Here is a 26,173-nt window from a genome sequence, read left to right on the forward strand (position 1 = left end):
ACACTTGTGCGCGCAGATGCTTCTGTGCTACATAACGTAGACTTACTGAGCCTACTGTGAACCATCTATTCTTAGGTGGTTTTATCCTTTGAGGTAGTGGTGAGAAGTTGGTATGATTCTGTGCAGTCATACAAGCTGCTTTAAGTGCATCCAATTCTTGCTTTAGTTTACTGAGCTCCTGTTTTAAACTAGCAAGCTGAAGACAGATAGGACAAGCCTTAAGTCTCCAGATGGTTTGCTTTGGAAATAAAGCACCACAATTATTACAGAGAATAAAAGTCATCTTGATTGGTTGCAATGGGTATTAACAAGTGTAATATGATAGGGCTAACAGTCTGCAAGATTGCCTGTGTGTGACTGAGGAGTAAAGTTAATGATTTTTGGCTTGTCTATATATGACTGGTTAAATCCTGGGGTGGGTGGGACTATAAGTCCCAGTGTCTGAAAGGTGCGGTAGCAAAAAAAAGTTCTCTGGGTGGGGCCAGCAATGATACAGTCTGATATTCAATTTGATTAAACAATCAGATTCCACTAGAAACCAAACACTATAATTTAAATCTTAAAGCGGTTCTTCAAAGAAAGGGCTAATTCAGACACATTTGTAGGTTTTCGTTCATAAACTGCTCATTTCACGTCCTGCCACAGCATCTCTATTGTGTTCAAGTAAGGATTTTAATTTTGTTTCTCCTCAACCATTCAGATATAGACTTGCTTTTCTGTTTTAGATCACTGTCTTGTTGCAATTGTGTTTTAGGTTCAGCTCACGGACAGATGACCAGACACTGTCCTTAAGAATTTTCTGTAAGGTACAGAATTCATGGTTCCTTCAATAGTGACAGGGAAGGGAGTGGCGGGGCAGATGCTGGACCTTCCGGGGAGGGGAGGGAGAGATTGACAGACACATTGTAGTGTGATTAATTGTATAACTGTGACTACTAAATAACATGTTAATCACAATGTTCACAGATTAATGTGCAAGACTGATATAAAACTGTGTACAAAAGGGTTACCATGCTATCTAGCTGGTTGTATATAAAGGTGTTCATTCGCTTAGCTCTTCTCAGCTAGGTCTGTTAGATCTTCCATCCCTGAATGTGATTCCATTAACTAAAGCAAGGCATAGGACTTAGTTATACTAGACCTTTTTGAAATCAACTCTCACGAAGTCAGAGAGAGGAAGTTCAGAAACAAACTAATGAATTTTTCCATGGGTGTAAATTGAAGCAATTGAATTAATAGTAAATATCTCTAAGAAGGAGGACTTTTGCTAGACATATTGGTGAAGCTGTTGGTTCATCCTGTATTTCAGGTATGGGTGAACCAGAGAACAGACCATATACAACATTCCCTTCTAGGGAAACTGATTGAATGTGCCTTGGCTGCTCAACTATAGTTACTGCTTATTTTGAAGCATGATAAATTTCCAGTCTGGATTAGTTCTAAAACACAGCATTGAGACAGCTCTGGTAGCACTAGTAAATGATCTCTGTCGAAAGCTAGACAAGGCTAAATAACCCTCTATTATTTCTTCCAGATTTAATAGTGATATCTGACACTATGGACCAAACTTTCATGGTCACTGATCATAGCTGGGGGTTGGAGGGCACAGAACTATCTTGGTTTAAATCTCTCTCAAAAGGGAGGCTACATAAAATGCTCATCTCTCTCAGCCTTTATGATTTAGTGGCCTACAAGGCTCTGCTGCTAGACTAATATACAGATTGAATAGAAATACTAATGTTTCAACTCATCGTAAACTGCATTGGTTTCCCATAGCAGAAAAACTCAGGTTCAAAGCTGCTTGTTTAGTTTTTTCAAATCTTACAGGGTTTCACCTCTGAACTACTAAGACCGCTTCACTACGTTTGGTCCAGTCTAACAGACTGAAAGAACAATTGATACTACCGTCACCGTTTCAAGAGACAATTCGAAATCAGAAAATTTTCAGCTCTCTATTCCCTGTACTTGGAGTTAAAATATGGAACTCTCTATTGCCATCAGAACAGAAAACAGCTACATAGCTTCAGGAAGAGGCTAAGAATCTTTCTCTTCCCAAAGACTGCTTCATAACAATCCATTGACTTCTACCTCTTAGAATCATCATCCACTATCCTTTCCTATAATGTTTTGGTCTCATGCATTACACCAATGGTCTCTAATCGTTCTCATACTTCATACTAACATTATCAGCTTTTATCTCACCTAGAATGTAAACCACACTGAACCCTGGAAAGGGGATATTAGCGGTATACAAGATTTGATTTTCTATTTGCCATTCTGTATCTTCATTGCTTAGGGAAATTAATGCACTATGCTAAGATTAAATATTTTTGCAGATGATGTTCAGCCTTTTGAAACACCAATGCCATAGCAACCTGAAGTTATAAATAAATTGAATTCCTGTCAAAAAGCAAAATTAGAGTGGATGGGTTTGAATAAGTTAAAACTGAACACTAAAGCAGAGGTTTTGAGGGTTTACAAAACAAAAAAAAAAAAGGTAGATCTGAGTATCTTTTGATAAGACATCAAAAACCAAATCTGGGATATACAAATCTATCTAAAAAAAAAAAAAAAAACAATCCCGAGGCAACTGATAAAATTTATCACACAAGCCTCATGTTTCACTAATTTTCTTCTCTATCAAAAAAATTCAACTTTTTTTTATTTTTATGAAAATATCACATATCTCATTTTTTTTAAGTGCTCAGAAACTACAGTGTGACCAAATCAAATTCAATGGTCACTGTTCTCTATCATCACAGCAAAGCAGAATGTTCATATATTTTTGTTCCAAGTACAAAATCCAGATTTTCTGAAAAACAGGAACTCATCTTATATTAAGTTGTTCATTCCTCATATCCACTGCTGAAGTGCTTCCAATGCCACAAAGAGTAAAAGATGATAGATACAGTGCCACTGAATCTTGTTTGATAAGACATGGCATGACTAACCTATGGAACTTGATTTCATCTCTCTCTAAGCAATTCTTTGTGCAACTCAAAAACCTTTGTCAAATTCAACTTTCTTTGAACAAGCAAAATACGAGCCAATTATTCACGCTCTCATTAACTGCACATATCAATTACTGCAACGCACTTGGACTGCCTAAGGAAGTATACAAAAAACTGTAAATTGGTTCACAATGCTGCAGCCTGCCCTGTTAACCTTTCGACCAGGATAATAAACTGATCCTGAAGAAGCTCCACTGGTTACCAACGGCTTCTCGTATCCACTTTAAGATTTATTAGTTTTTATGACTTATCATTATCTGCATGCCTCCTACTTTAAACACTAGTTAACTTTGCACCTTCTGGCCTGATCCTTGAATTAAGAGATTGCTTTAAAGAAGGAATATGACAGAAAGACAAACTAAATAAGGAAAACACAAAAGGCATGGCTTGAAGAATTCTTTGCAATCTCTCTATGTGTGCTTGTATGAGTTTTGTGTTGTAATGCAGCTGGTGCAGTTTACAGGATAGTACTTACAGGAGATGGAGGAAGTTTTCGGTTAGTGACTAGTTTGGGGGGGGGGGGGGGGGGGGGGTAGGTGAGGCAGTGTGTAAAGGAGGAATTCCTCAACTATTGTGTTTCACTGTACTGTTGGAACTCCTCTCACAGAAATGAACTGGGCCATTTCTTGAGGAATAAAACAGCACAGAGAGGGTCCAAAGTTCAGAACAAGTCCAAAATACAAAAAAAAAAAAAAAAGCACCAAGAGCCTTCAGAAACGAGACACAGTTCCTTTAACTGTAAACATCAATTTTCAAAGATGAGTCCATCTTGGAAAATTGATGTTTACAATTAAAGGAAGTGTCCTGTTTCTGAAGGCTCTTGGTGGGTTTCTTTGTTGTTGTATCTTGGGCCATTTTTTGACGAAACATTTTTGTGGAACCCCCGGTCCAACCTGGCTTAGCTTAATACGTCTTTTCGCTGGTTTCCCTCCCATACCAAGTTTCATCCCATTCTGTTAAATTTTCAGAGAGAGTTATTTTGCTCTAGACACACACACATTCTCAACCCCTTTTCTATATACAATTCTTTCCGACTGGGTTGGAAAGAATAATAATAAACAAACATGTGATCAGGCATTTTTAGTCCAACCCCATCCTTATGAGAACAGTTACCAAAAGAGCTGTTTTAACAGCTGATCTTTCAAGTTTTGTTGGTTATATTTTTCCCGGACTGGTTTTACTGCTTCTCTTTATTCATAATGTTCCAATGGTCAGTTTGTAAATATCAGTGTTTGGTTTTTGGATGAGTCCACCTAGGGCAGCATCATATCTATAACTGTTCACATACAAAATAATACGTTTGATTAAATATTTAAAGTGTATATATATTCTTGTTTTTGGTGTACACTATTTAAATTGTTCATTGTGTACTGTTCCTTGCCTTGAACTAACACTGGAAAGGCAAGTGATATTGTACGGTCTATAAGGAAGTTTATCTTCAATAAAAAGTATTTTGCTAAAAAAAAAAAGGAGAGAAGAAAGGAGAATATATGATAGAGATAATACCACAGGGGTATAAAAACAAAAGCAGCACACCCTTCTCAGAGGAAAAAGCAGCCCTGAAAAAAAAACGTTTGTTTGCTGAGGGCAGTAGGAGTGAAGGACAAGGCCTTAAACTTGATCTTATCTTTTAAAGTGGAGTATGGACATCAGAACTCCACAGAGCACAGCACACTTCCCCATCACATTATTTGCAGAAAGAGCCAACAATTGTTGAGAGCCTCTGTTCTCCACAAACGCTGCAGCATTTCAAAATGTACTATAAAGGTCTTAACAAAAATATTAGCTTTCAGGTTAGCAGGGGTTTTGCCTGATCTGATTCAGGTCTGGTGGAATTTGTAATGTGCTGGTAGTATCAAGAGGTCATTACATCGAATGTGGCTGGCTCAACAAGGAGACAGCCAGTTATGTTTCTAGGCATTGACGCTAAGAAGGAGTTGGAATTTTTGTTTGCAATGATGGCAGATATGGGGTTAGGAATGAGTTTTATAGCATGGGATAAAAAATTGTACAATGGGCCAGAAGCCTGTGTTAAGGTAAATGGTGGATGTTCAGATCCCTTTAGCCTAGGGCAGGATATCCAACAGATGTGTTCACTTTCACCTTTTTATTTGCCCTTACTGTAGATTCATTGGCAGCACAGATCAGGCGTAATGGGGACATGAATGGGGAGGCAAGAGGGAACACACAGAGCTTGCTGTATGTGGCCTACCTGATACTATTGCTGCCCATAGTCCTCTCAGAGCTTGAGAGTTTTGGGGCCGTAGTGGTGTTTTGAGTCAGTATGGATAAAACAGAAGTGTTAAGTATAAAAATGTCTCTGGAAAGGGTGAAAGAGGGTTTCCCGTTTGTACGGGCAGCGAAGAAAGGAACACAGCAGCTATGAACAAATTTTCACTGAAATTAATTGTTTATGTATTTCTGAACTATATGGAAGAACACAAGTAAATTGAAAAATAAGCACCTTCACCAAGCAAACTTTGCTTCATTAGCATGTTATTCTTTTTTGTACCTGCCAGATAGTCCAGACTTGTAGGCCAGCTACAGCTACTCCTTCCAACAGGCAGAGGCAGAGAGCAACACTGGGTTGCATTCTGTATATAGGCTTATGCAGCATGGGAGTTCTCCCAGTATTGCTCTGTCTCCAGCAGAAGGCAGGGCAGGCTGGTGCGGTTGGGTTTTCATAGCCTTTAACCTTTGCTGTCAGTGACAGTGCAACAGATTTCTGCTTTCTTCCTCGACAGTAAAACGTTTGGCTCCTTTTCCTGGCGTTCCGCTCCGCCTCAGGAACTTCATCTCCGGGTTTTAAGAATTGACCCCTAAGGCACGGCCTGTGTCGGGTCATTAATAAAGTCCACTTGTTCCATTCTTGACAGCCCTTTGTGCTTTTTTTTCTGGAAGACCTTTATAGTAACATTTAACGGGGAAACTGGTCTATTAAGATCCACAAAAGTGATGCATCCTTCCACTCATTGTGTAGGACTGTTATGTCTGCTCTCTGCATAGAGGGAGGAGAAGTGTCATGCAGCAGGCTACACAATTCATCCTTTAATTTTTTTTTGTTTAAAATACTTCTAAATCTACTAGAAACAAGTTGCGTTCTTCTGGTTTTGCATTTAACAATCCTTTATTTCTAAGAGGAAAAGGTTTCAGATTCTCGGCTAATTCTTTGCTTTTGCAGTTTGCCAGGCGGGCTTCTTTATCAGCCTTAAAAACCTCCAAAAAAAGAACCTTTTTATTTTTGTTTACTATTTGCTTGATCCTTTATCTCTATATATCTTTCTTCAATCCTCTTTTCAAATTTTTGACAATTCTTTTCTTAAGGGAAGCAGAGGTACTTATCTTTATAGATGTGCTGTTTGCACAGGTTTGCTCAATAGAGCACCTCCGTTTCGTTAATTTTTCAAGAGACAAACCATGTCACACAATTTCTTCTGTGTCCCTCATTAATGTCTCTCTGTGCGTCTTTGTGTCAGTTTCATAAACAAGTTAGAAGTGTTTCATGAACAATTTTGTTTAAAATAAAAAAAAAATTGAACTGTGAAGCCATCCAATCAGAATGCCAGTTCTGCTACCTCTTTTCAGGTAGTTCCAATTGAGGAATGTGTGAATGTACATTAAAAGTTGCACAAGCAAATGGGCTTAAAGACCAGATTCTATATATGGTGCCTAAAAAATCCGCATGGTAAAGATTTCCGCCTAAGTGTATTCTATAAGCGGCACCTGCAATTAAACACAATATATAGAATACGCCTAAAACAACACGTGGCCTAAATCCTTGCGCATAGATTTACAAGCACTGGTACATAGTTTATAACTGTGCGTGTAAATTGTAAAACGCCCACAAAACGCCCATTTCCCCACTCATAGCCATGCCCCTTTTGAACTGCGGTGCATTAGAAATAGGCGCAGTTTGTTACAGAATACGCTTAGTGAGTTGTACGCATAAATTCTAATTATTGCCAATTAGTGCTCATTATTTATTTGTTACATTTGTATCCTACATTTCCCCACCTATTTGTAGGCTCAATGTGGCTTACATAGTACCAGAGAGGCGTTTGCAGATTCCGGTGTAAACAAATACAAAGTGATGTTGTGGTAAGATAAAGTTCATGTGGTACAGCCACATTAGGGAATCGTACAACGGAAGAGTTGTGTTATGCCCATTACATACTTTAGTTTTGTTGTGTTGCAGAGATCAGGCATTTATGTTGGTTTGGTAGGGTATGCCTTTTTAAACAGGTTAGTTTTTAGTTTTTTCCAGAAGTTTAGGTGGTCGTACGTAGTTTTCAAGGCCTTTGGTAATGCGTTCCACAGTTGTGTGCTTATGTAGGAGAAGCTGGATGCGTAAGTTGATTTGCATTTGAGTCCTTGGCAGCTTGGGTAGTGCAGATTTAGGTACGTGGTCTATCAAGTCTGTCATGTATCCCGGGGCTTCACCTTAGATAATTTTGTGAACCACAGTGCAGACTTTGAAAGCAATGCGTTCTTTGATTGGGAGCCAGTGTAGTTTTTTGCGGAGGGGCTTTGCGCTTTCAAATCGCGTTTTTCCGAAGATAAGCCTAGCTGCCATGTCCTGAGTGGTCTGAAGTTTCTTTAATGTTTGTTCTTTGCATCCCGCATAAATTCCACTGCAGTAGTCTACATGGCTTAGTACCATTGATTGTATTAGGTTGCGAAATGTTTCCCTCGGGAAGAATTGTTTGTTTAGTGCTGTCATCAATGCTGAGTAGGTTGTTAAGTCAATTAAGTTACTCACATTGTTATAGAATCTGCCTAGATTTGGCGTGGATCTCTAGGCGCACTATATAGAATCCAGGAGTTAGTGCACCCTAACACAGGACTTTCCTTTGTGCTAAGCCCATTTCTAGCATGTGCAAAAAAGCAAACAAAAAAAAGGGCTTTTTTTCAATTTCTTGAATATATGGCTGTGCACTAATTTTTGCATTAGCACATGGCCATTTAAAAAAAAAATTAGCGCATAAGATTTACCGAGGTGGCAACAGCTCACATGTTAACTGTATGCTAACCATTTACCCTCAGATTCTATGTAGTGTGTGTAAATCTAGGTGTATTCTATAACTACACGCGTAGATTGTTTTAACAAGCTGTTAAGCGTTGTTAACAGATCTTAACAAGCAATAATGAGAAGCACTAATTGGCAAAAATTAGAATTTACACGCGTACATTTCTAAGCGTATTTTCTAATGTACTGCGCCTAAATTCTAACGTGTGAGGGCAAAAAGGGGCATTTCACGGGCATTCCAAAATCTACATGCGTTGTTATAAAATATGGGCCAGTGCGCATAAATCTACACGCAGGGATTTACATCAGCTTTGTGATGGTGTAAATGGACGAGCGCAGATTTAGTCGCATGAATTACACCTAAGCGTATTCTAAATACCGCGCGTAGATGTATGTGCAGTTATTTAGAATACACTTAGGCATAATTGTCTAACACATGTTAATTTTAGGCACCATATATAGAATCAAGCCCTTAATGTGCAGTTAGCACACACAGACGGCACAACTAATACAGGAAGCTTTAACGCATGTTAGCGCCTAACACAGCTTAGTAAAGGTCCCCTTAATTCTCAACTGTGCCACCTATTTGCATCCCCACTGGAAGAATTCAATTTCTCTACCTCCCTCTGCTGGTAAGGGGACACAACACATTTGTTTGGACTGGTTTAGTAGGATGAAAAGGAAGACTTCTTTTGACATTAACAACTTGTTCAAAGTACTCAGGTGATATTCTTATCTTCTAAAGATAAAAACAGCACAACAAGCCTTACCTGAACTCTAAGGTCACACATCTGCCTTAGTAGGTCCTCGAAGAGTTCTTGATCTGCTGCTAGAAGCTCTGCAGATAGTACTACTCCTACATAGGATCCCGGGATCTGTGACATCATGTCAGGGAACATGTACACTCCCGTGCTGCAATGCAGAACAGGCGACTGTGTGTGCATGAGAGGATACAGCCAATCACAAACCTGGAAAAGGAAGAGAGGTGGCTATTTTGTTTAGAGACTTTTTGTCCTACTTATTCTGAAAAAAAAGTTGCACTTTTATAAATAATGGTCAAACATGCAGCAGCTACTGTACATCAGACAACTTCTGCACTAACTATACAACACAAGTACTTCTAAGCTTTTAAAATGGGCTATTATAAGAAAGCAAACTGTCAAAGGTCAGATGTTCTTTGTACCCGAATATTCAAATCAGTTTGTCATCAGTATGCTACAGTTTGGTCCTTTTCAGAAAACCTAGAATTAGAGGTGAAGCTTCATCATTCTTTTCAAGCCTATACAATTGTGCACCCATCTGACCAGCAGGATGATAAAATCTAAAAGCACCTGTGGCTAAGGTGAAAAAGTGCTTTGTATTGCCATGCATAAGGTTCCTGGTTTGATTTGAGAGGCTGGGGCTGAGTAGAGAATGACACGGGGACAGAGCTTGCGGGGGCGGGGATGGGGACAAACTTTGTCCCTGTGTCATTTTCTACCTTGAAGCCTGTTAATGAACTTGACTGTTATTAAATGTTTCAGTGATGCAGACAACGATATTAGATTGCTTTGGGGGATCCTGTACGTCATGCTACCAGCACATCTTCTAAGAAAACATATTTTATTGCAGGAAGGCCTGTGGAATACAGAAGAGCTAGTCTGAATCCTGAGATTGTTGATGACTTATTATTAATCCACATATTAAAAATTCATAACAGGGCTTCATAGGTCATATTTCTCCCTTCTAGGGCATAAAGAATGGGCTGTATTTTGTATCCCTGGACATTTTATCAGGGTGGATTAGGATTCCTTAGGGTAGTAGAAATCAGCTATTGTTGGGGTTGGAAGGGTAGAGGGTGGTGGTAAGAAGGGTTATTATAGCTGCTTGTTGTTATTAATGTTTTCTACTTGTAATTTATAAACAATAGCTGCACAGCATATTGTTTCTTTTTATACTTTAATAAAAAGATTTAAATATAAAATCATAATTGTTCGAGGCTTCTGCAGAAGAGGACAGGGCTGGGACGGGGACAGAACCTGCGGGGACAGGGCCTGCGAGGACGGGACGGAGACAAACCTTGTCCCCATGTCATTCTCTAAGGCTGAGGCTGCTGCAGAAGCAAGCTTCACAGTTCCAAAGAGGACAGAAAGCAACGGCCACTGTTTAAGTCTTAACACCTGGTGGCCAGATTCAGTGCTCATAACTAGATGGGGGTCCCAGTGCATGGTTAGTACAATGATTAGACTGGATGTGTTGGGCAGAGATACAAGCAAAACAAAATCTTCCACAGGTAATCAAAGGGAGTCCACAAGAGTGGAAGCAGCCAACCACCATCTTCAAGGTGATCAAAACATGTTTATTATCCAAAGTGTAACAATGAAGCATTGTTATACATTGGATAATGGGCAGAGATACAAATCAAGGGGGGTGGAGGCAAAAACTCCAAAACGCATTATATTATACTAGATCCCAGTCCTGGCTTTGATTGAGCTGGAAGTATAAAGGTATACTTTCACTGGAAAAAGTCTTCACAAATTTGGTAACTTAGAGAATGACATGTAGAGTATGTGCATCTAATCTCCATTATCAAATACATACTCATCATTTTCCATCCTTACCGACTCCCTCCCCAACTGCATATTTTGCCATCATAGCTATTAATCCTCTTTGTAGCCAGAACATGTCCAAACAGTAGCTCTGTCTCTGTACTCAGGGAAAATACAGACTAAAACACTTTAAGTCTGCAGCACACACCAGTTTTGCTTTCTGTCTCCGATACCTTTCAATTGCAGCCTTGCAGCTTGTCTCCATGACTTGCTGGACAATGCTCAGTTGACCATTTGTTCTCTTTTGGTTTTAAGGAAATGTTTGCATACTCTAGTACCCCTTTACCATTCATATAAAAGGGATACCTGCATAGCTTGCTATTTTTGACATGTCACTAAAATTTACTGCACAAACCCATGAAAAAAAGGGGGCGAAAAGTACATCCTGGAAAACAAAAAAACAAACAAACAAAAAAGCCATGCATAAAATGCCAGTTCAGTTCTTACCTGAAGAAATGCAGGAGGCCTATTCTGGGCCAGTTCACTGGTGGTATCCATGAACTTCACAATTCGGAGATAACCAGGATATGAAGGTGCACTGACCTGGCCATCATGAGTCACAAAAAAGATCTGCACTCCCTGTGGAATTAGAATCAGCTCTTCGGCGTCTACCCCTAGGCTTTCTAAAACAGGTGGCTGATTATTCTTTGTATAGAATTCATCACCGACAAGTGATAATTCCCCAGAGTCTGTACCGTAAGATATGGTAAAGTGTCCGTCTGCAGCTTGAGGGCTATAAGCAGGAGGCACTTCAGAAGCTACTGGTGCTGAGGGGTTTAAGGCAGGAATTTGCTCTCTGCCTGGAGGTGGACAATTTCCATTTATTGTAGATGGCCGATCTGGCACAATTAAACCTTTAGGAGGAGCCACAGGTCTTTCTGGTTTCTCTTTAAGGGGCAATGCTGGATATATCCGCGACACCTCGGTTGGGGCATTCAGGGCAGCAGGATTTGTGGGCACAGTGGGAACATTTTGCCCTAGAATACCCAATCGAGTGTTCACATTATGTAATGTCTCTTGCATTTTTGTTTGCATCTGTCTGGCAGATTCCCAGTCAGAACCAGTGCAGCTGGGTCCTTGTGAAGGTATGCTAACTCCACGAAGCAAATGCTCTAGCCCTTGTCTATAATAATTCTTGGCTTCTTCTTTATAGCCTGCTTCATCTGTACTTAAGCCTTTATTTATAAGCATAAATGCTTTCGTGTACTCCAATTTAATAGCTTTGATTTTTGCATCTTCTTTGGTATCTGTATCCTGTTGCGCCTCCATAGCTAAAAATGAGAAACACACACTTGAGTAACAGTATCCAAGACAGCAGGACATTTCAGAGCTGTATCTAAAACACAGATGATTTTATAAAGTGATCAATTTTATTGAATTTTACAGTGAAACAGGTTGAGAGAAACTTTCAATGAACCAAAAAAATGATGCAATACCCCAAGCTTTCAGATCACACAAATTCCTTTTCTAGATATTAAACAGGACTCGTGTTAAAGGAGAAGTCAAAGGAATTTAACCTATTTTGATGCAATCTCTAATTTGACCTTATTTAGGGGCCCTTTTACAACACCACAGAAGAGTTACCGTGGCGTTGGTATGCACCAATCCAGTGCTGCCTCCACCACACACCACTTCTGGTATGACTGGAAATATATTTTTTTCATTTTTTACCGTGTGTTAGTGCAGGAGCCCTTACCACCTCCGAAAGAGGCGATAAGGGCTCCCCCAGGAAATGGCCACACAGCAAGTTTGTCCTTACTGCACAGCCATTTCTTTAAAAAAACAAAAAACCCTGCTGCGCTAAAAGGAGTCTCTGTGCGCGGCAAATCCACCCACCGATGCCACCGCAGGGCCCCCCTTTTACTGTAGCTTGGTAAAAGGGCCCCTTAATGCCTCCTCATATTACAATGTTTGTATCTTTATTCTTCTTAAAGGTCTCACTGCTTATTAAGACTTCCACTGTTGAATGTCAAAGAAAAGAAATATCAGGGCCACTACAGTGATCCTGTAGAAGGTTCAAATCAGGGGTGTAGCTAGGTGGGGCCTTGGGGGCATGGGTCCCCACAGATTTAGCCCTGGCCCCCTCTACTTTCGACACCCCCTTCCTTGCCGCCGACCCTCCCCCGCCATTTTTGATCCCCCCTCCCTCCCCGCCACCAGGTACCTTTGCTGGCGGGGGTCCCCAACTCCTGCCAGCTGAAGTCTTCTTCAGCGCCGGTCTCCGGCGCCTTCGCTGATCTGTTTTTGTCAGTCCTGGCGTCCTGCGTGCACGTCCTGTATGTAGCCCCGTGCAGGATGTGCATGCAGGACGTCGGGACTGACAGAAACAGATCTTTGAAGACACCAGAGACCGGCGCTGAAGAAGACTTCAGCTGGCAGGGGTTGGGGTCGACAACTGGAGGAGGTAGGCTAAGCTGTGCCCCCCTCCACCTCAGGCTCTGGACCCCCTCCCGCCGAGGTCTGGCTAAGCTCCTGGTTCAAATACTGAAATCAAAGTTTAAAAAAAAGTCATACATCAGAAATTGTAGACATCTGTGTTACAAAATAAAGCAAGCATCTTGCCAAACAAACTTCAAAAGGGTGGTTATCGGGTAGCAGATGCTGCTAATTGGATAAGTGCCTGTAAGAGGGCTATTTAGCAGCACCAACCCTCAGATTCTATATATTGTGCTGATATTTTGGCATGGATCCAAGATGCGCACACAGCTAAATTACTTAGAGGCATATTTTCAAAGCACTTAGCCTTCCAAAGTTCCATAGAAATCTATGGAACTTTGGAAGGCTAAGTGCTTTGAAAATATTGTCATTAATGAACCATCAAGTATGAATTATTCGGCCTCGAAATCGATAACTGCACTTATTTGGCACTAATTTGTATTTGCACATACATCTGCCTACACGCTATTATGTGACTAAATCCCATAGTGCACAACTCAAAAGAGGGCATGGGGAGGGGCATGGGCTGGTCAGGGGTATTCCTAAAATTTGCACGCAGTTTTATAGAATAGTATTATCTAGATTTCCTCAGAAATATTTCCTGACAATTTTGTTATTTTCCTTTGTAATGATTCCTCTTAGTAATATAAATTATTACTTAGTAATATTAATTCAAAAGGAGTGAAGCCTGTGAAACTGGGATTACCTTAATCAGTGGGAATTGGATTAGAGACTCAAGTGTTCGCATTGTTAAATAATTTCTGGTTTTAAAAGAGAAAAAATGAAATTAGGTGTATTATTTCTACTAATATTGGACAATAAATATGTTTCCAACGAAATAAATTGAATATACACCATTTTGGGTTTGAAGAAGCCAACCAGACAATCAATGTGGAATAATGGTTCAGATAAATAATAACTGGGAATAATCAGGTTAATACCACGTTTTTTCCTGTTTGCAGTTGTTTAATTGATCTCCTTGTCTTGTTTCACTCTCCCTATTATGTGGTCTAAGGAAGAGTATAGAATTACCTGATTGAAATAATTCTTGTGTATTACTTTCTCTGTATTTCTGGCAAGTTATTTTATTACTTGTAAATTTAAATTCTTATATAAAAAAAAAAAAAAGAGTATTATTTACCTGCCAAAATGTCTTGAGATGGGCGCTGGCATTTATACTAGGTTTCAGCTGGCATAAATACAGATGCTCAAATTTAGGCACAAGAATTGGATTTAAAGTGCTTTTCTATAAATAGCACTCAATTCGGAATGCACTTTATAGAATAGCGCTTGGCGCTGATTGTTGAGCACAATTTATAGAATTCCCGCCTAACTGGACAGTCTCGCACTGGTCTATGGGCGGGACCTAGGCAGAGCAGGAGGTTATCTGGTTACAATAAAGACCAAAGAAATGGATGCATCATAAAGAGAAAGCTTCTTCTGTAAGTCAGGAAACAGTGCAGAAAAGTTATCACTGGACAGCTCTGCTATGAAGGGCTAATACTCAAACAACACCCAAGTTACAACTTTGTCAGATCATCTCTGAAAAACACACCCACCAAAGGGATCCTTTGCTAAGCTGAGGTAAAAAGTGGCCTTAGTGTGCCCTTGAGCTGGTTTTTCTCACTTGCTATTTATACCACAGCCATAAAATGGCCTTTTTCTATTTTTTTGTATTAATGGCTATGTGTTATTTCTATTAGCACACGGCCACTAAAATATAATTAGTATGTGTGTAGTTACCAGCTCCCATTTTGTAGGCGGTAAGGGCTCACGTGTTATTCCCACGCTGATTAGCATAGGAATGCCCACTCTCCGCCCCCAGATACGCCCTCTCAAAATAAAAAAAAATCATAACATTTTTTTAGTGCACAGTTAGCAGGCACACATTTGGCACTTACCACAGGATGCCTTAGTACATCCTGCGATACCAGGGCCGTGGAGTCTGTACACCAAACCTTCGACTCCAATTCTATTTTTCTACTGTCTGACTCCAGCTCTGACTTGTACTGATATTAGGCTTCAATTTTTTTGTTCTAGATCTAGAGTACTAGTACATATAACTTATATGTACTAGTACTTTAGATTCAGAACAAAGATATAAATGCACACAAGTATAAAAATGATAAATTACCATATATCTTGTTGTTCAGTTTTTATTTTTAAACTGGAGTTAGTATAATTTAGTGACTCCGACTCCACCCAAAATTGGTTTTGACCAACTCCACAGCCCTGCACGGTACGCTATTTTAAGCTGCTTTAAGGGTGCTTTTACTAACCTGCAGTAAAAGGAGGCCTGCGCTAGTGTCAGCTAGTGTTTTTGACATGCGCTGAGGCCCCCTTTTAGTGCAGCAGGTAAAAGGCTGTCTTTCTGGAAAAGAAATGGCCATGTGTAAGTGAAACACTTGCCACACGGCCAATTCGGCGCAAAGCGCTTTCCACCACCCACTGAGGTGGCGGTAAGGTCTCTCATGCTAACCTGGCTGTAACCTGGCAGTGAACAGCGCTGCCCAATTACCGCTGGGTAAGCACCAGCGCTACAAAAAATAGAACATATTTTTGTAACGCCGGAAATGGTGCGCACTGGGGGTGGGAACTACTGACGGATCCTGTGGTAGTTTCAGACTGGCACATGGGGGAAGCCTGTTGCCACGTGCCAACCCTTTATTAAAAGGGCCCCCTTAGTGCCTAATGCAGCTTAATAAAAGACCTAAAATCGAGGGGGGAAGTGACGTCACCAGGCAAGATGGCCACCTAGTCCCGAAGCTCCGCCATCCAGCGCCAATAAAAAGCTTTTAAAAGTAATAAAAAGTGGACTTCGGTCGACAATAAAGCTGAAAAAGGCTGCCGGATAATCCCCCCGACTCTCAGCTGCAATGAGTAAAACTCCCGCGACGCGGAAAAAGGAGAGCGAGCGGTCAGAAAAAAGTATGGCGGGAAAGACCGCCAAACGCAATGAATCGCCGGAACGGGCCACTCCATCTGACTCTGATTCAGCTCTGTTTGCCGCCGAACATCGCAACCCGCCTCCCAAAAGAGGTATTTCGAGCGAACTGCATACATTCTTATCTAACATTCAAGAGGAGATAAAACAATCGAAGGAGGAAATCCTTGAACGAATGGACACGCTGAGCACAGACCTTCGCGAATTGGGGGGCAGGGTGGAAGAGGCAGAACTCAAGCTGGAAGAGCAGGCAGAGACGCTAACCAAACATACTGATCAGCTGCAAGATCTTGAAAAGAAAAACATGGAACTTGCCTATAAACTGGACGACTTGGAGAACAGAGGACGCCGCAATAACCTCAGATTTCGCGGCGTTCCAGAAGGAGGCGAGACGGAGGACATAATTGTGATAGTGCAAACAATGTGTGCCACGCTGTTGGGCCATGAAGCGGGGGCCACGCCGGTGGAATTAGATAGAGCACACAGAGCTCTGGGGCCCCGAAGAGAACAGCAGGTGCGAGACATTATAGTGCGCTTTCATAAATTTGAAGTCAAAGAGCAGGTCATGGTGAGTGCGAGGCGGGCTCAGAACTTTGAATATGGAGGAGCTAAGATACTGGTGTACCAAGATCTCTCACTATACACTTTACAACAGCGACGCCAAATGAGGCCTGCACTGGATGTCCTACTTAAAAACAAGCAGCAGTACAGATGGGGTTTTCCCTTCTCCCTTAACTTTACGCTGAAAGGCAGCAAATATAGAGTGCGCTCGCTACAAGAGGCTTGGGAAGCACTGCATGCAGCGGAATTCGTGAGCACAACAGTCCCGCCGGGGGAATTAGCAACAACAACACGAGCTAAGCTCCAAGGCTGGCAGCGAGCTTCAGGAAATGTGAGACGAGGCAAGTCCAAGAGATGAGAGACCCGGCCTATATCCAAAGTAGGAGAGAAGTTGGAAACAACTGAGATCTGGACATAAAAGTAGAGCCCTACGGGTCATGTCAATCGAACTAAACCTGGACTGGGGTTGATAATTTATTCAATTTAGAGCTTTGGGGAGTGGAACGAGAGAGGAGAGAATGAGCTAAATGTAAGCTGAACGAGAAGTGAGCAGATATGGTAATGTATAAAAATAACATCCGGGAGGGTTACAAAGAATGTTGGGAGGGGGGAAATGGTATTGAAAGGAGATAAAAGAAGGAAGAGAAATATGAAAGGCGTGGGAGGGTGGGAAGAGGGGCTGGGACGTCCTGAAGAGGGTGATTCACTTCCTAGTATCCCACTCAGAGGATTAGATCCTCTGGTTGGTGTAGTACGGGGGGGATGATGGAGGGGATCCTGGGGGGGGGGGGGGGGGGGGGGGGGATGGGGTGGGGGGAAGGGGAAAGGCTGTTAAACTATGATGATGTAATTGAGGGTCACAAATGTACAAGTAAGGAAGCCAAGGAATGCTATTGGCTTATATTTAAATAATAGAACATAATGGGTCAGGATTTGAAGTTTATATCTTATAATGTAAAAGGATTGAATATGCCTCAGAAGAGACAGAAACTGTATAGAGAATTGCATCAGCTACAACCACAAATAGTATTTTTGCAAGAGACACACTTGCGGCGTAAGCATGAGCACCTTTTACGATGCCCTGGTTACTCAGGAGTGTACTGCGCATCCTCTGAAACCACAAAAAAGGGAGGGATGGCGATACTAATTCACTCCTCCATACCGGTGCAGGTTAAACAGATTAACGGGACCCGAGGGGCCGCTTTATTTATCTTTACATGACATTGAATCAGACAGACATCACATTAGCATCGATATATGCCCCCAATAGTGGACAGGTGGAATTTTTCACTAGGGTTCGCAATTCCTTGATTGCTTTTGTTAGGGGGTCCCTAATAATGGGAGGAGACTTCAATGCAGTGATGAACCCGGGGATAGACCGAACGGGGGTAACAAGGTCTGAGGGGGAAAAAGGAGGCTCAAGCGCTAGGGTCATTGGTTTATTCCTTAGGGGTCCTGGACCTGTGGAGGTTGACACATCGGGCAGATAGAGACTATATATTTTATTCGCCGGTGCATGAGTCATACTCTAGAATTGACTATATCTTTGTGGACGCTGCATTGTTAGAAAGGGGACCAAATGCTGGGATTGGAAGTATGACACTGTTAGATCACTCCCCAGTGTGGGTAACTCTGCCAAATATACAGGCTGGTCAACAAGATAAGAGATGGACCCTAAACACTAGCATTTTGCAAGAGGGCGATGTGCTGGAGGGGTACAAAAAGATGCTACAAGAATATCTAGAATTAAATGTGGATACAGGCCCAGCATTACATGTTGTTTGGGACACCCTGAAGGCAGTGTCTAGGGGTTATTTTCTACAATAGGCAAGCAAACGCTCAAAGGCGAGGAAGGCACTGATAACAGCCTGCCTGGGCAAAATACAACAACTGGAGAAGCAACATAAAATGAATAGATCACAGCAGGTGTGGCAGGAGCTGTGTATAGAAAGGATGAGGCTGGACGCCATATACTCAGAGCATTTAGAGGTATTAAGAGCTAGGCAGGGGGTGCTCTCTTATGAGTTCACTAATAAAGCAGGGCGACTACTGGCTACAAAGATACGCAGGCAGAGAGTAGATCGGATTATACATCAGGTTCGGGATGAGAGTGGTAGCTTGCTGAATCAAACTGAGAAAATACGTCAAAGATTCGGGGAGTATTATCAAGCGCTTTATAAACAGGAAATCAATCCGACACCCGAGGCGATAGATGAATTTCTGCAGGAATGCGAGCTTCCCAACTTGGCTAGACAGCATAGGGACCTGTTGGAAAAGCAGGTTACCCCACAGGAAATACAGGAGGCGATAAGTAGCTTACCATCTTACAAGTCCCCAGGGTTAGATGGTCTCCCTAATGAATTTTATAAGCAGTTTGCCCCCGAGTTAGCGCCGTTGCTCGCAGATCTGTTCAATCAGGTAGAGGAGGGGGAGGTTCTGCCGCTGACTATGAGAGATGCTTGGATAGCGGTGATACCCAAGCCAGAAAAAGATCACATCGAGTGTGGCTCCTACAGGCCCATATCGGTACTCAATGCCGATGTTAAGATACTGGCCAAGGTACTGGCCAACAGGCTGGCGCCTATACTCCCGACCCTTGTGCACCCGGACCAAGTGGGCTTTGTGGCCCATCGAAAAGGCGATGGACAATATCAGGCGTACGGTAGATCTAATGCACCTGGCAAAGAGGAATCGGAGGCCCTTGTGTCTTTTGAGTTTAGATGCAGAGAAAGCCTTCAATTGCGTTCATTGGTCCTTCATGTAAAGAGTCCTGGAGGTATTGGGTTTTGGAGCGAAGTTTATAGGTTGGATACGGGCGTTTTATACCTCGCCAAAAGCATGTGTTAAACTTAATGGAAATTATTCTGGGCTGTTCACATTGCATAGAGGAACGAGACAGGGCTGTCCCCTGTCTCCTCTCCTATTTGCTATGGTTATGGAACCCTTTGCAGCACGGATACGACAAGATCCGGGGTTCGTAGGGGCCCGGGTGGCAGAAAGAACGCATAAACTGGCGCTCTACGCAGACGATGTCTTGCTATATGCGACACGACCCCTGACTACATTCCCTCGGCTTATCCAACTTATAGACGAGTACTCAGTAGTCTCGGGATTCAAAGTGAATATGGCAAAGTCCGAGGCCTTGAATGTAACTATAGATGAGGAAACGGTAACAGAGCTGAAGTCATCATTCCCATTTAGGTGGGCCCGGGGACAGATTAGATACTTAGGGGTTAAATTGACGATACCACTGTCAGAGCTTTTCTCGGCAAACTACAAGGGGTTGATAAAGACAATTGCAGAGGATATGGAGAGATGGGGAGGACTAGAGGTATCCTGGTTTGGACGTATAGCTATTATTAAGATGAATGTCCTACCTCGCCTCCTGTATTTATTCCAAGTGCTGCCTGTGAAGGCGCCCAGGCGATTTCTCGCGTCCTTACAAGATCGTATTGTGCGTTTCGTCTGGGCAGGAAAGCATCCCAGATTGTCGCGAACCTTATTATATCAAGAGAAGAGGAGAGGAGGATTGGGAGTCCCAAACCTTCATTGGTATTACAAGGCAGCTCAGGGAAAGGCAGCTATGGAATGGTATTAAGACTATCCTGACAGACAGTGGGTCCACTTAGAACAGCACTCCCTTGGAGAGACACCGCTGGGGGCACTTATGTTGTTGCCAAGGTCTTTTCGCAAACTGCAAGAAGGCGTGTGCCCCTCAGTGGAAGTTACTCTCTACTACTGGGACAAATTATTTCCAGAGGGCAGGTGTGTGCTGTCCCGAATGACACCAATAGCTTATAACCCTTTGTTCCTGCCGGGGAACACTACGGGTGTCTTCACTCGGTGGTATGCGGAGGGAGTGCGACGGTGGGGTCAATTGTATGATAATAACAACACTGTACTAACTTTTGCGGCACTGAAGGCGGAATTCCCTGTGGTGGAGGGTGAAGAGTCTGCATACTGTCAGTTGTCACATTTCCTCCATAATGCAGCGACCAGAAAGGTCATGCAGCGGCAATCACCCCCCCCCTCGAAGAGATATGTGAAAAGTTAATTGGATCCCGGGGGCTCATTGGGAAAATATATGTGTCGCAGCACAGGCTCCAGGACATAGTACCCATAGGCGGGCGTGGGAAAAAGAGTTGGGCAGGACCATAGAGGAAGTAGAATGGGAGAGTATAGAAAAAAGGGTGGCGGGTGTTTCTATACATGTACCGCTCAAAGAAAATGCAGTAAAGGTATTATATAGGTGGTATCTTACCCCGGATCGACTTCAGCGAATATACCCGACGACAACGGGGCTGTGCTGGAGGAGATGCGGCCTAAGGGGAACCATGGGGCACATATGGTGGCGTTGCCTTAAAGTTAAGGCATTCTGGAAGGCAGTGCAAGATAGGCTCCGGAGCTGACTGGGATGTTTGATACCTTGGGTCCCTGAGGTGTTTCTTTTCTCTGCACCGGTGAAAGGACTGACATCTTGTCAACAGCAATTGCTGAGACAGGTGACAGCAGTAGCCAGAGTGACAATAGCGTTGCATTGGAAACAAAAAACAGTCCCCCCAATTACAAGATGGCAAAACAAATTAAAGTATGTGTGTGAAATGGAAAGGCTCATAGCCGCACGAAAACACCGGACAAGTCAATGGCACTCAACATGGCAGTTCTTTGTAAATGCAGTTAACTAGAAAAAGAGAGAGAATGTAGTTTATGAGTGTGAAGGACCAGAGACAGCACTGGGGGAAGGGGGAAAAGGGAGGGCTTGGGGGGGGGGGGTGGAACTGGAGGGGGGAGAGAGGGGAGGACGATAGGTAGGAAATAGGAGGTCACTTATAAAACATAATTAAAAAGTTGAAGTATATTCTGTATTTGATTATGCACGGCAAACTTAACTGTGTATTCTTTGTTATGTATCTGGCACATTGCTATGTGCAAATTTGTATTGCGAATGTGTTAGGTACGCTATGTTCAGAATTAATAATGTTCAATAAAGACTTCTAAAAAAAAATAAATAAATAAATAAAAGACCTAAAATCTTTTAGAAAAGACATAAAAGTGCCTGGAGAACACTACTGAATCAATATTAAGAATTTGGTCTCACAGAAGATAAAACTGCTGAAGCCAAAGATTACAACATATTGAATATCTTGATACTATTCTCTCTCTAGTCTAAGAAATCATATCAAACTATGAAGGCTCCTTGGAACTGAAATGTTTGTCAGCTGGGTGTGTTTATCAGGCAATAGAAGGAAACAGCGCAGATACAGGGAAACTGGTCCTTTTGACAAAATAATGTCCTTTGGCATATATAACACTGCACGGGTCTTCAGCAAGATGTAATGTTAATGAATACCATTTTGCACTAAATCTTAAAACTAAAATTAACACAAAAAGGATCAACAGAGACATTGGCTCTGTCATCCATAGGGTCTTCCAGCTGTAACACAAAACTATCTCATCGCTTTTGTTTAGTCCGCAGACACTCTTTACTAGGCTGTTCAAACACTGTCTAACTGCATTTTCCTTCAATGACCTGATAAAGAGAGGATAACTTCAGGAAAGCTCATCACACATACATTAAGGGAGTCTGTTACTAAGGTGCACTACTGTTTTTTGCACAAACTAAAAATCAGCTGGTGCTAAAATGCTGAGACACCCATAGGAATATAATGGGCATCTCAGCAATTAGCGCCAGCTGATTTTTAGTGCGAGCTAAAAATGCTAGTGCACCTTACTAAAAGACCCCCTAAGTTAGTCAAATAAAAAGCTATTGCCTACAGTATTCAGACCAGGAGACAAGCTTTTTGTCAACTGCAGTATTTAAAAACCATAGGGATCCTTTTATAAAGGCGTGTTGAAAAATGTCTTGCGGTAGTGTAGGCGTGGGTTTTGGGCACACGCTGATCTATTTTTTTTAGCGTGCCTGTAAAAAAAGGCCTTTTTAAATTTTTTCCGAAAACGGACATGGGGCAAAATGAAAATTGTCGCGTGTCCATTTTGGGTCTGAGACCTTACCGCCAGCCATTGACCTAGCGATAATGACTTATGCGTCATGCCAAATGCCACTTGGCGCGTTTCTGTTATGCGTGCCCGAAAATAAAAAATATTTTTCAGACACGCGTAAGCGTCTACGCATGCCAAAAATGAAATTACCGCACGAGCCACGCGGTAGTCGGGCGCTAACTCCATTTTGGTGTGCGCAGACGCTTACACGGCTTAGTAAAAGGGCCCCATACAGTGCTTATGTCCTTGGGCTGAATACAGATGGAAGGTTCTTACTACCAACAGTTATATAATTAAACAGCAGAACTACTTTAGGACAGCCTTTTTGCTGGAATAAATTATACTACATAAGCTATTTGGACATCCCAAACTCACTCAGCCCTGAATAATGATGGGCGTGTATAGGAATTTATAGTGCCCCTGAAAATGCCTAAATAAGGGTCTTACACACTTAGCAGCTGCTGCTATACACATATGTCCTTTTGAATACTGGGCCAAAAGTTTATTGACCCCTATTTCCACCATGCCAAACCGACTAACACGGCATTCACAATTCTTACACAAACTTCACTGAGAATTGCGACAGGTAGGGCATGTAACAAATAAATACCGTATTCAATTAAGCTCCAGTTATTATATCTGTTTTGGGTTTTTTTTTTACCTTTTGCCCGCATCGCTTCTATGACTTAATTAAAACTCCCCGGACAAAAATCCACACAGGCTAAAATTGATCCCACTGATAAACCATCACTCACAATCAGCTCCTTTATGATAACTGTGGTGCAAAGTCAAAGTCCTCATGAGCCACCCGGGCTGTGACCCGCCCAACTTTTGTTCGATGTTGTCCCCAACCACGCATAAGTGGCCACACACGAATACCTGCACTCCAGTCTGGGACGGTGTAAAAGCCAGATCTGCGGGATCCTCGGGATCGGGAAGATCCCGAGGATCCCGCTGTATCCGGTTTTTACACCGTCCCCTACCAAGAACAGCAACTAACGGTAATGTCGAGGCGAGTGCTGTAGTCTTCCGCGCAGGCACGCAACATAGACCATCCCATCACCAAGTATTGACAGCCAAATTGCCTACTTTTGAAGGCAGATTGAGATAAATTTTTTAGGGTTGCAGGCTTACTGCAGTGCGTGCGGTTTTTTGGGCAGTATTTGCTTTGCTATTCAACCAATGAGCGCTCCAACCGCCAGTCTGATCATGGCACCAATGTCCCAAAGAGCAGCGGCGCTTGCCCCAACCCCGAGCAGCCACACACTTGACAAACTCCAGGATCAGTATTCTCCAGCTGTGTGATCCTCTCCCCCTTCCCAGGAATAGGAGTAGAAAACGGGAACTATGTAACAGCTCACGCAGACGGGCGATCACAGTCGCTTACCTCCTCTCTCCACCACTCTCGGGGGCAACAGGTGCCTCTTCTACTGAACGGTAGCTCCCGAAAGTCCAGGAACTGTGTGTGCCTCGGACGCTGAGAGCAACAGAAGCTCACTCACGGGACAGCAGCACGTGCCCTGTGACAAGCACGCTGGAAGCACCAGAACGAGGCTTGGAATACAACGAAAGAAACTATTGGAGCCTCGGAATCGGAATGAAGACGTGGAATACAATGAGAGTGTCATTAAACCTCAAGGAGATTCGGTCCGGTGTTCTGCTTTGTGGCCGCCTCTATGTACATTCCAAGCCTCACTCTCGTGCTCCACTCGCTTCTCTCAGTGTGATCCAAGCCTCACTTTGGCGTCGCTATTCTTCGTTTTCGCCTAACGAGGTTAGATTGAGAACAGGAGACAATTCGAGGCTATCTGAAGCTAGTAGGCGTAGCTTGCTGGCAGTAGGCGGAGTCAACAGTACACCCAAAACAAGCATACGCTATTAATTTATTTTTGAAAGCGTCCCATATCTCTCTATATAAAACACATCTCCAACATTCTGAAGCCTCCACAACTCCCAACATTCTAATTGCATGGTGGTGAAACCCAGAATTCGCCCATGAGTGTTTGCCCCGCCCCCGCGTCACAACGTCATGACGTCGAGGGCGGAACAATGACACTCAACCAATTGCATCGCGATCCCGTTACTAAGCGACGGTAAGTGACGTGAGAAACATTACGGACCAATGAAAACAAGCAGCACACAGTTGCTACGCAACGTCAACAGCAACGCTAAAAGGACCAATCACGAAACAATGCTACAGAACAAGGGAGCAGAAGGAAAAACAAAACCGGGCACCTCCAGAACAACAAGGAGACGACGAACCTCGCAGGAAGCCGATTCAAATTTGTGCTTTCCCCTGACAAAACGCCATGCTTAAGATCACGGTATGTGCTTCCCCCTGACAAAACGCCCTACCAGAACACAAAATCGCTATTCAACAAAAATCCAACTGCTAAGAAGTAGCATACAACAAACACCCGCGAAAAACAAACACTGCAGTCAAGAATACGTCCTTAGCTTAGCTATGCACCATATAGATCGCTGCTCTCCACACAAACAATGAACACGGAGGGCATAGGAGGGAAGGAAAAAAAGCAGCACATACACACTCACTCTCACTCTTAACTGGCTATAATGAACAACTGACCTGCCACTATCACAGGGACTGCTAGCACCTCTCTCTCTCTCTCACACACACACACGGGACACAGAGGGGATGGAAGACAAGGAAAGAATCGTTGGGTATGGAGGGGGCGGCAGGGGAGATAAGGCAAGAACTGCCTCAAATGTTTGTGCTGTGCTATGTACAATTTTAATGCTGTCTCTTCATTTTGACCCTACCCTTTCACACTCTCTTTCACACAGACGCACACACACTTACACTGTCTCTATCTCACACACACACACACGCACCCACACACATATACACACTCTGTCACACAGACACACAAACACACCTCAAATGGGTCAGCTATCCTATGTAAAATTACACTGCTGTCTCTTCATTTTCACCCTACCCTTGCACACTCTCTTTCACACAGACACATACACATACATATACACACTCTCACTCTCTCTAAAACCTTGCTAGCGCCCGTTACATTTGTTTACAAAATGGGCCTTTTTTTTACTAGTGTAGATATAAATATTATCCAAATAAGCAAGAGTAAAGGCTGACCAAAAGACGAGTCCAATGCTGGAGATAGTGCTTAAAAAAACCCTCTTTATTACTGGTGATACAGGAGGACCCGACACGGCCCATGTTTCGGCATCACAAAAAGACTGTGGGTAGATGCACTAACAAAAACGTTAAAGCCCTTCCCCTACCGATTCCTTAGCGAATCGGTAAGAAATGGGCATGCATCAAGGAAATCGCATGCAAATGAGCTGCTCGCTGCTAGCTCATTTGCATGCGATTTCCTTCCAAGCCAGTCGGCCAGCTAAGCATGCGCAGAGCAGCCAAGCGTTATGCTGGCTGCTCTGCGCATGCCAAGGACGTCCTTTATGGACGTCCTTCATTCAAAAAACAACAACAACAACAACAACAAAAAAGGACGTCCCTGACAAGCAAGACAGGCTTTTCTTCAAACTCAAGTGTGAAGGAACTTTTATCAGATTGAACAATCTACTTTCTGTTAGTGCAGTTGTTGAACTCCTTTCTAACTGT

At 42.7% G+C, this 26,173-nt stretch overlaps 1 protein-coding gene across 2 annotated transcripts in view; it reads right to left on the reverse strand.

The window, feature by feature from the left end:
• The window catches only part of SPART (spartin), a 78,486-nt gene extending 54,232 nt beyond the window's left edge, over positions 1-24,254 (reverse strand). Inside the window, exons 1-3 of one of the 2 annotated variants that reach the window (XM_030200384.1) lie at positions 23,954-24,252; positions 11,073-11,896; positions 8,808-9,005 (exon numbers count right to left, since the gene is read on the reverse strand). In XM_030200384.1, coding sequence (XP_030056244.1) covers positions 8,808-9,005; positions 11,073-11,894 — 1,020 coding nt within the window. In that variant the 5' untranslated portion in view covers positions 11,895-11,896; positions 23,954-24,252. Of the gene's footprint in view, positions 1-8,807; positions 9,006-11,072; positions 11,897-23,953 lie in introns of both variants that reach the window. The other variant, XM_030200385.1, reaches the window with a different exon arrangement.
• Positions 24,255-26,173: the final 1,919 nt, after the last annotated feature.

Source organism: Microcaecilia unicolor, chromosome 4, assembly GCF_901765095.1.
Source record: "Microcaecilia unicolor chromosome 4, aMicUni1.1, whole genome shotgun sequence".
NCBI lineage: Eukaryota > Metazoa > Chordata > Amphibia > Gymnophiona > Siphonopidae > Microcaecilia > Microcaecilia unicolor.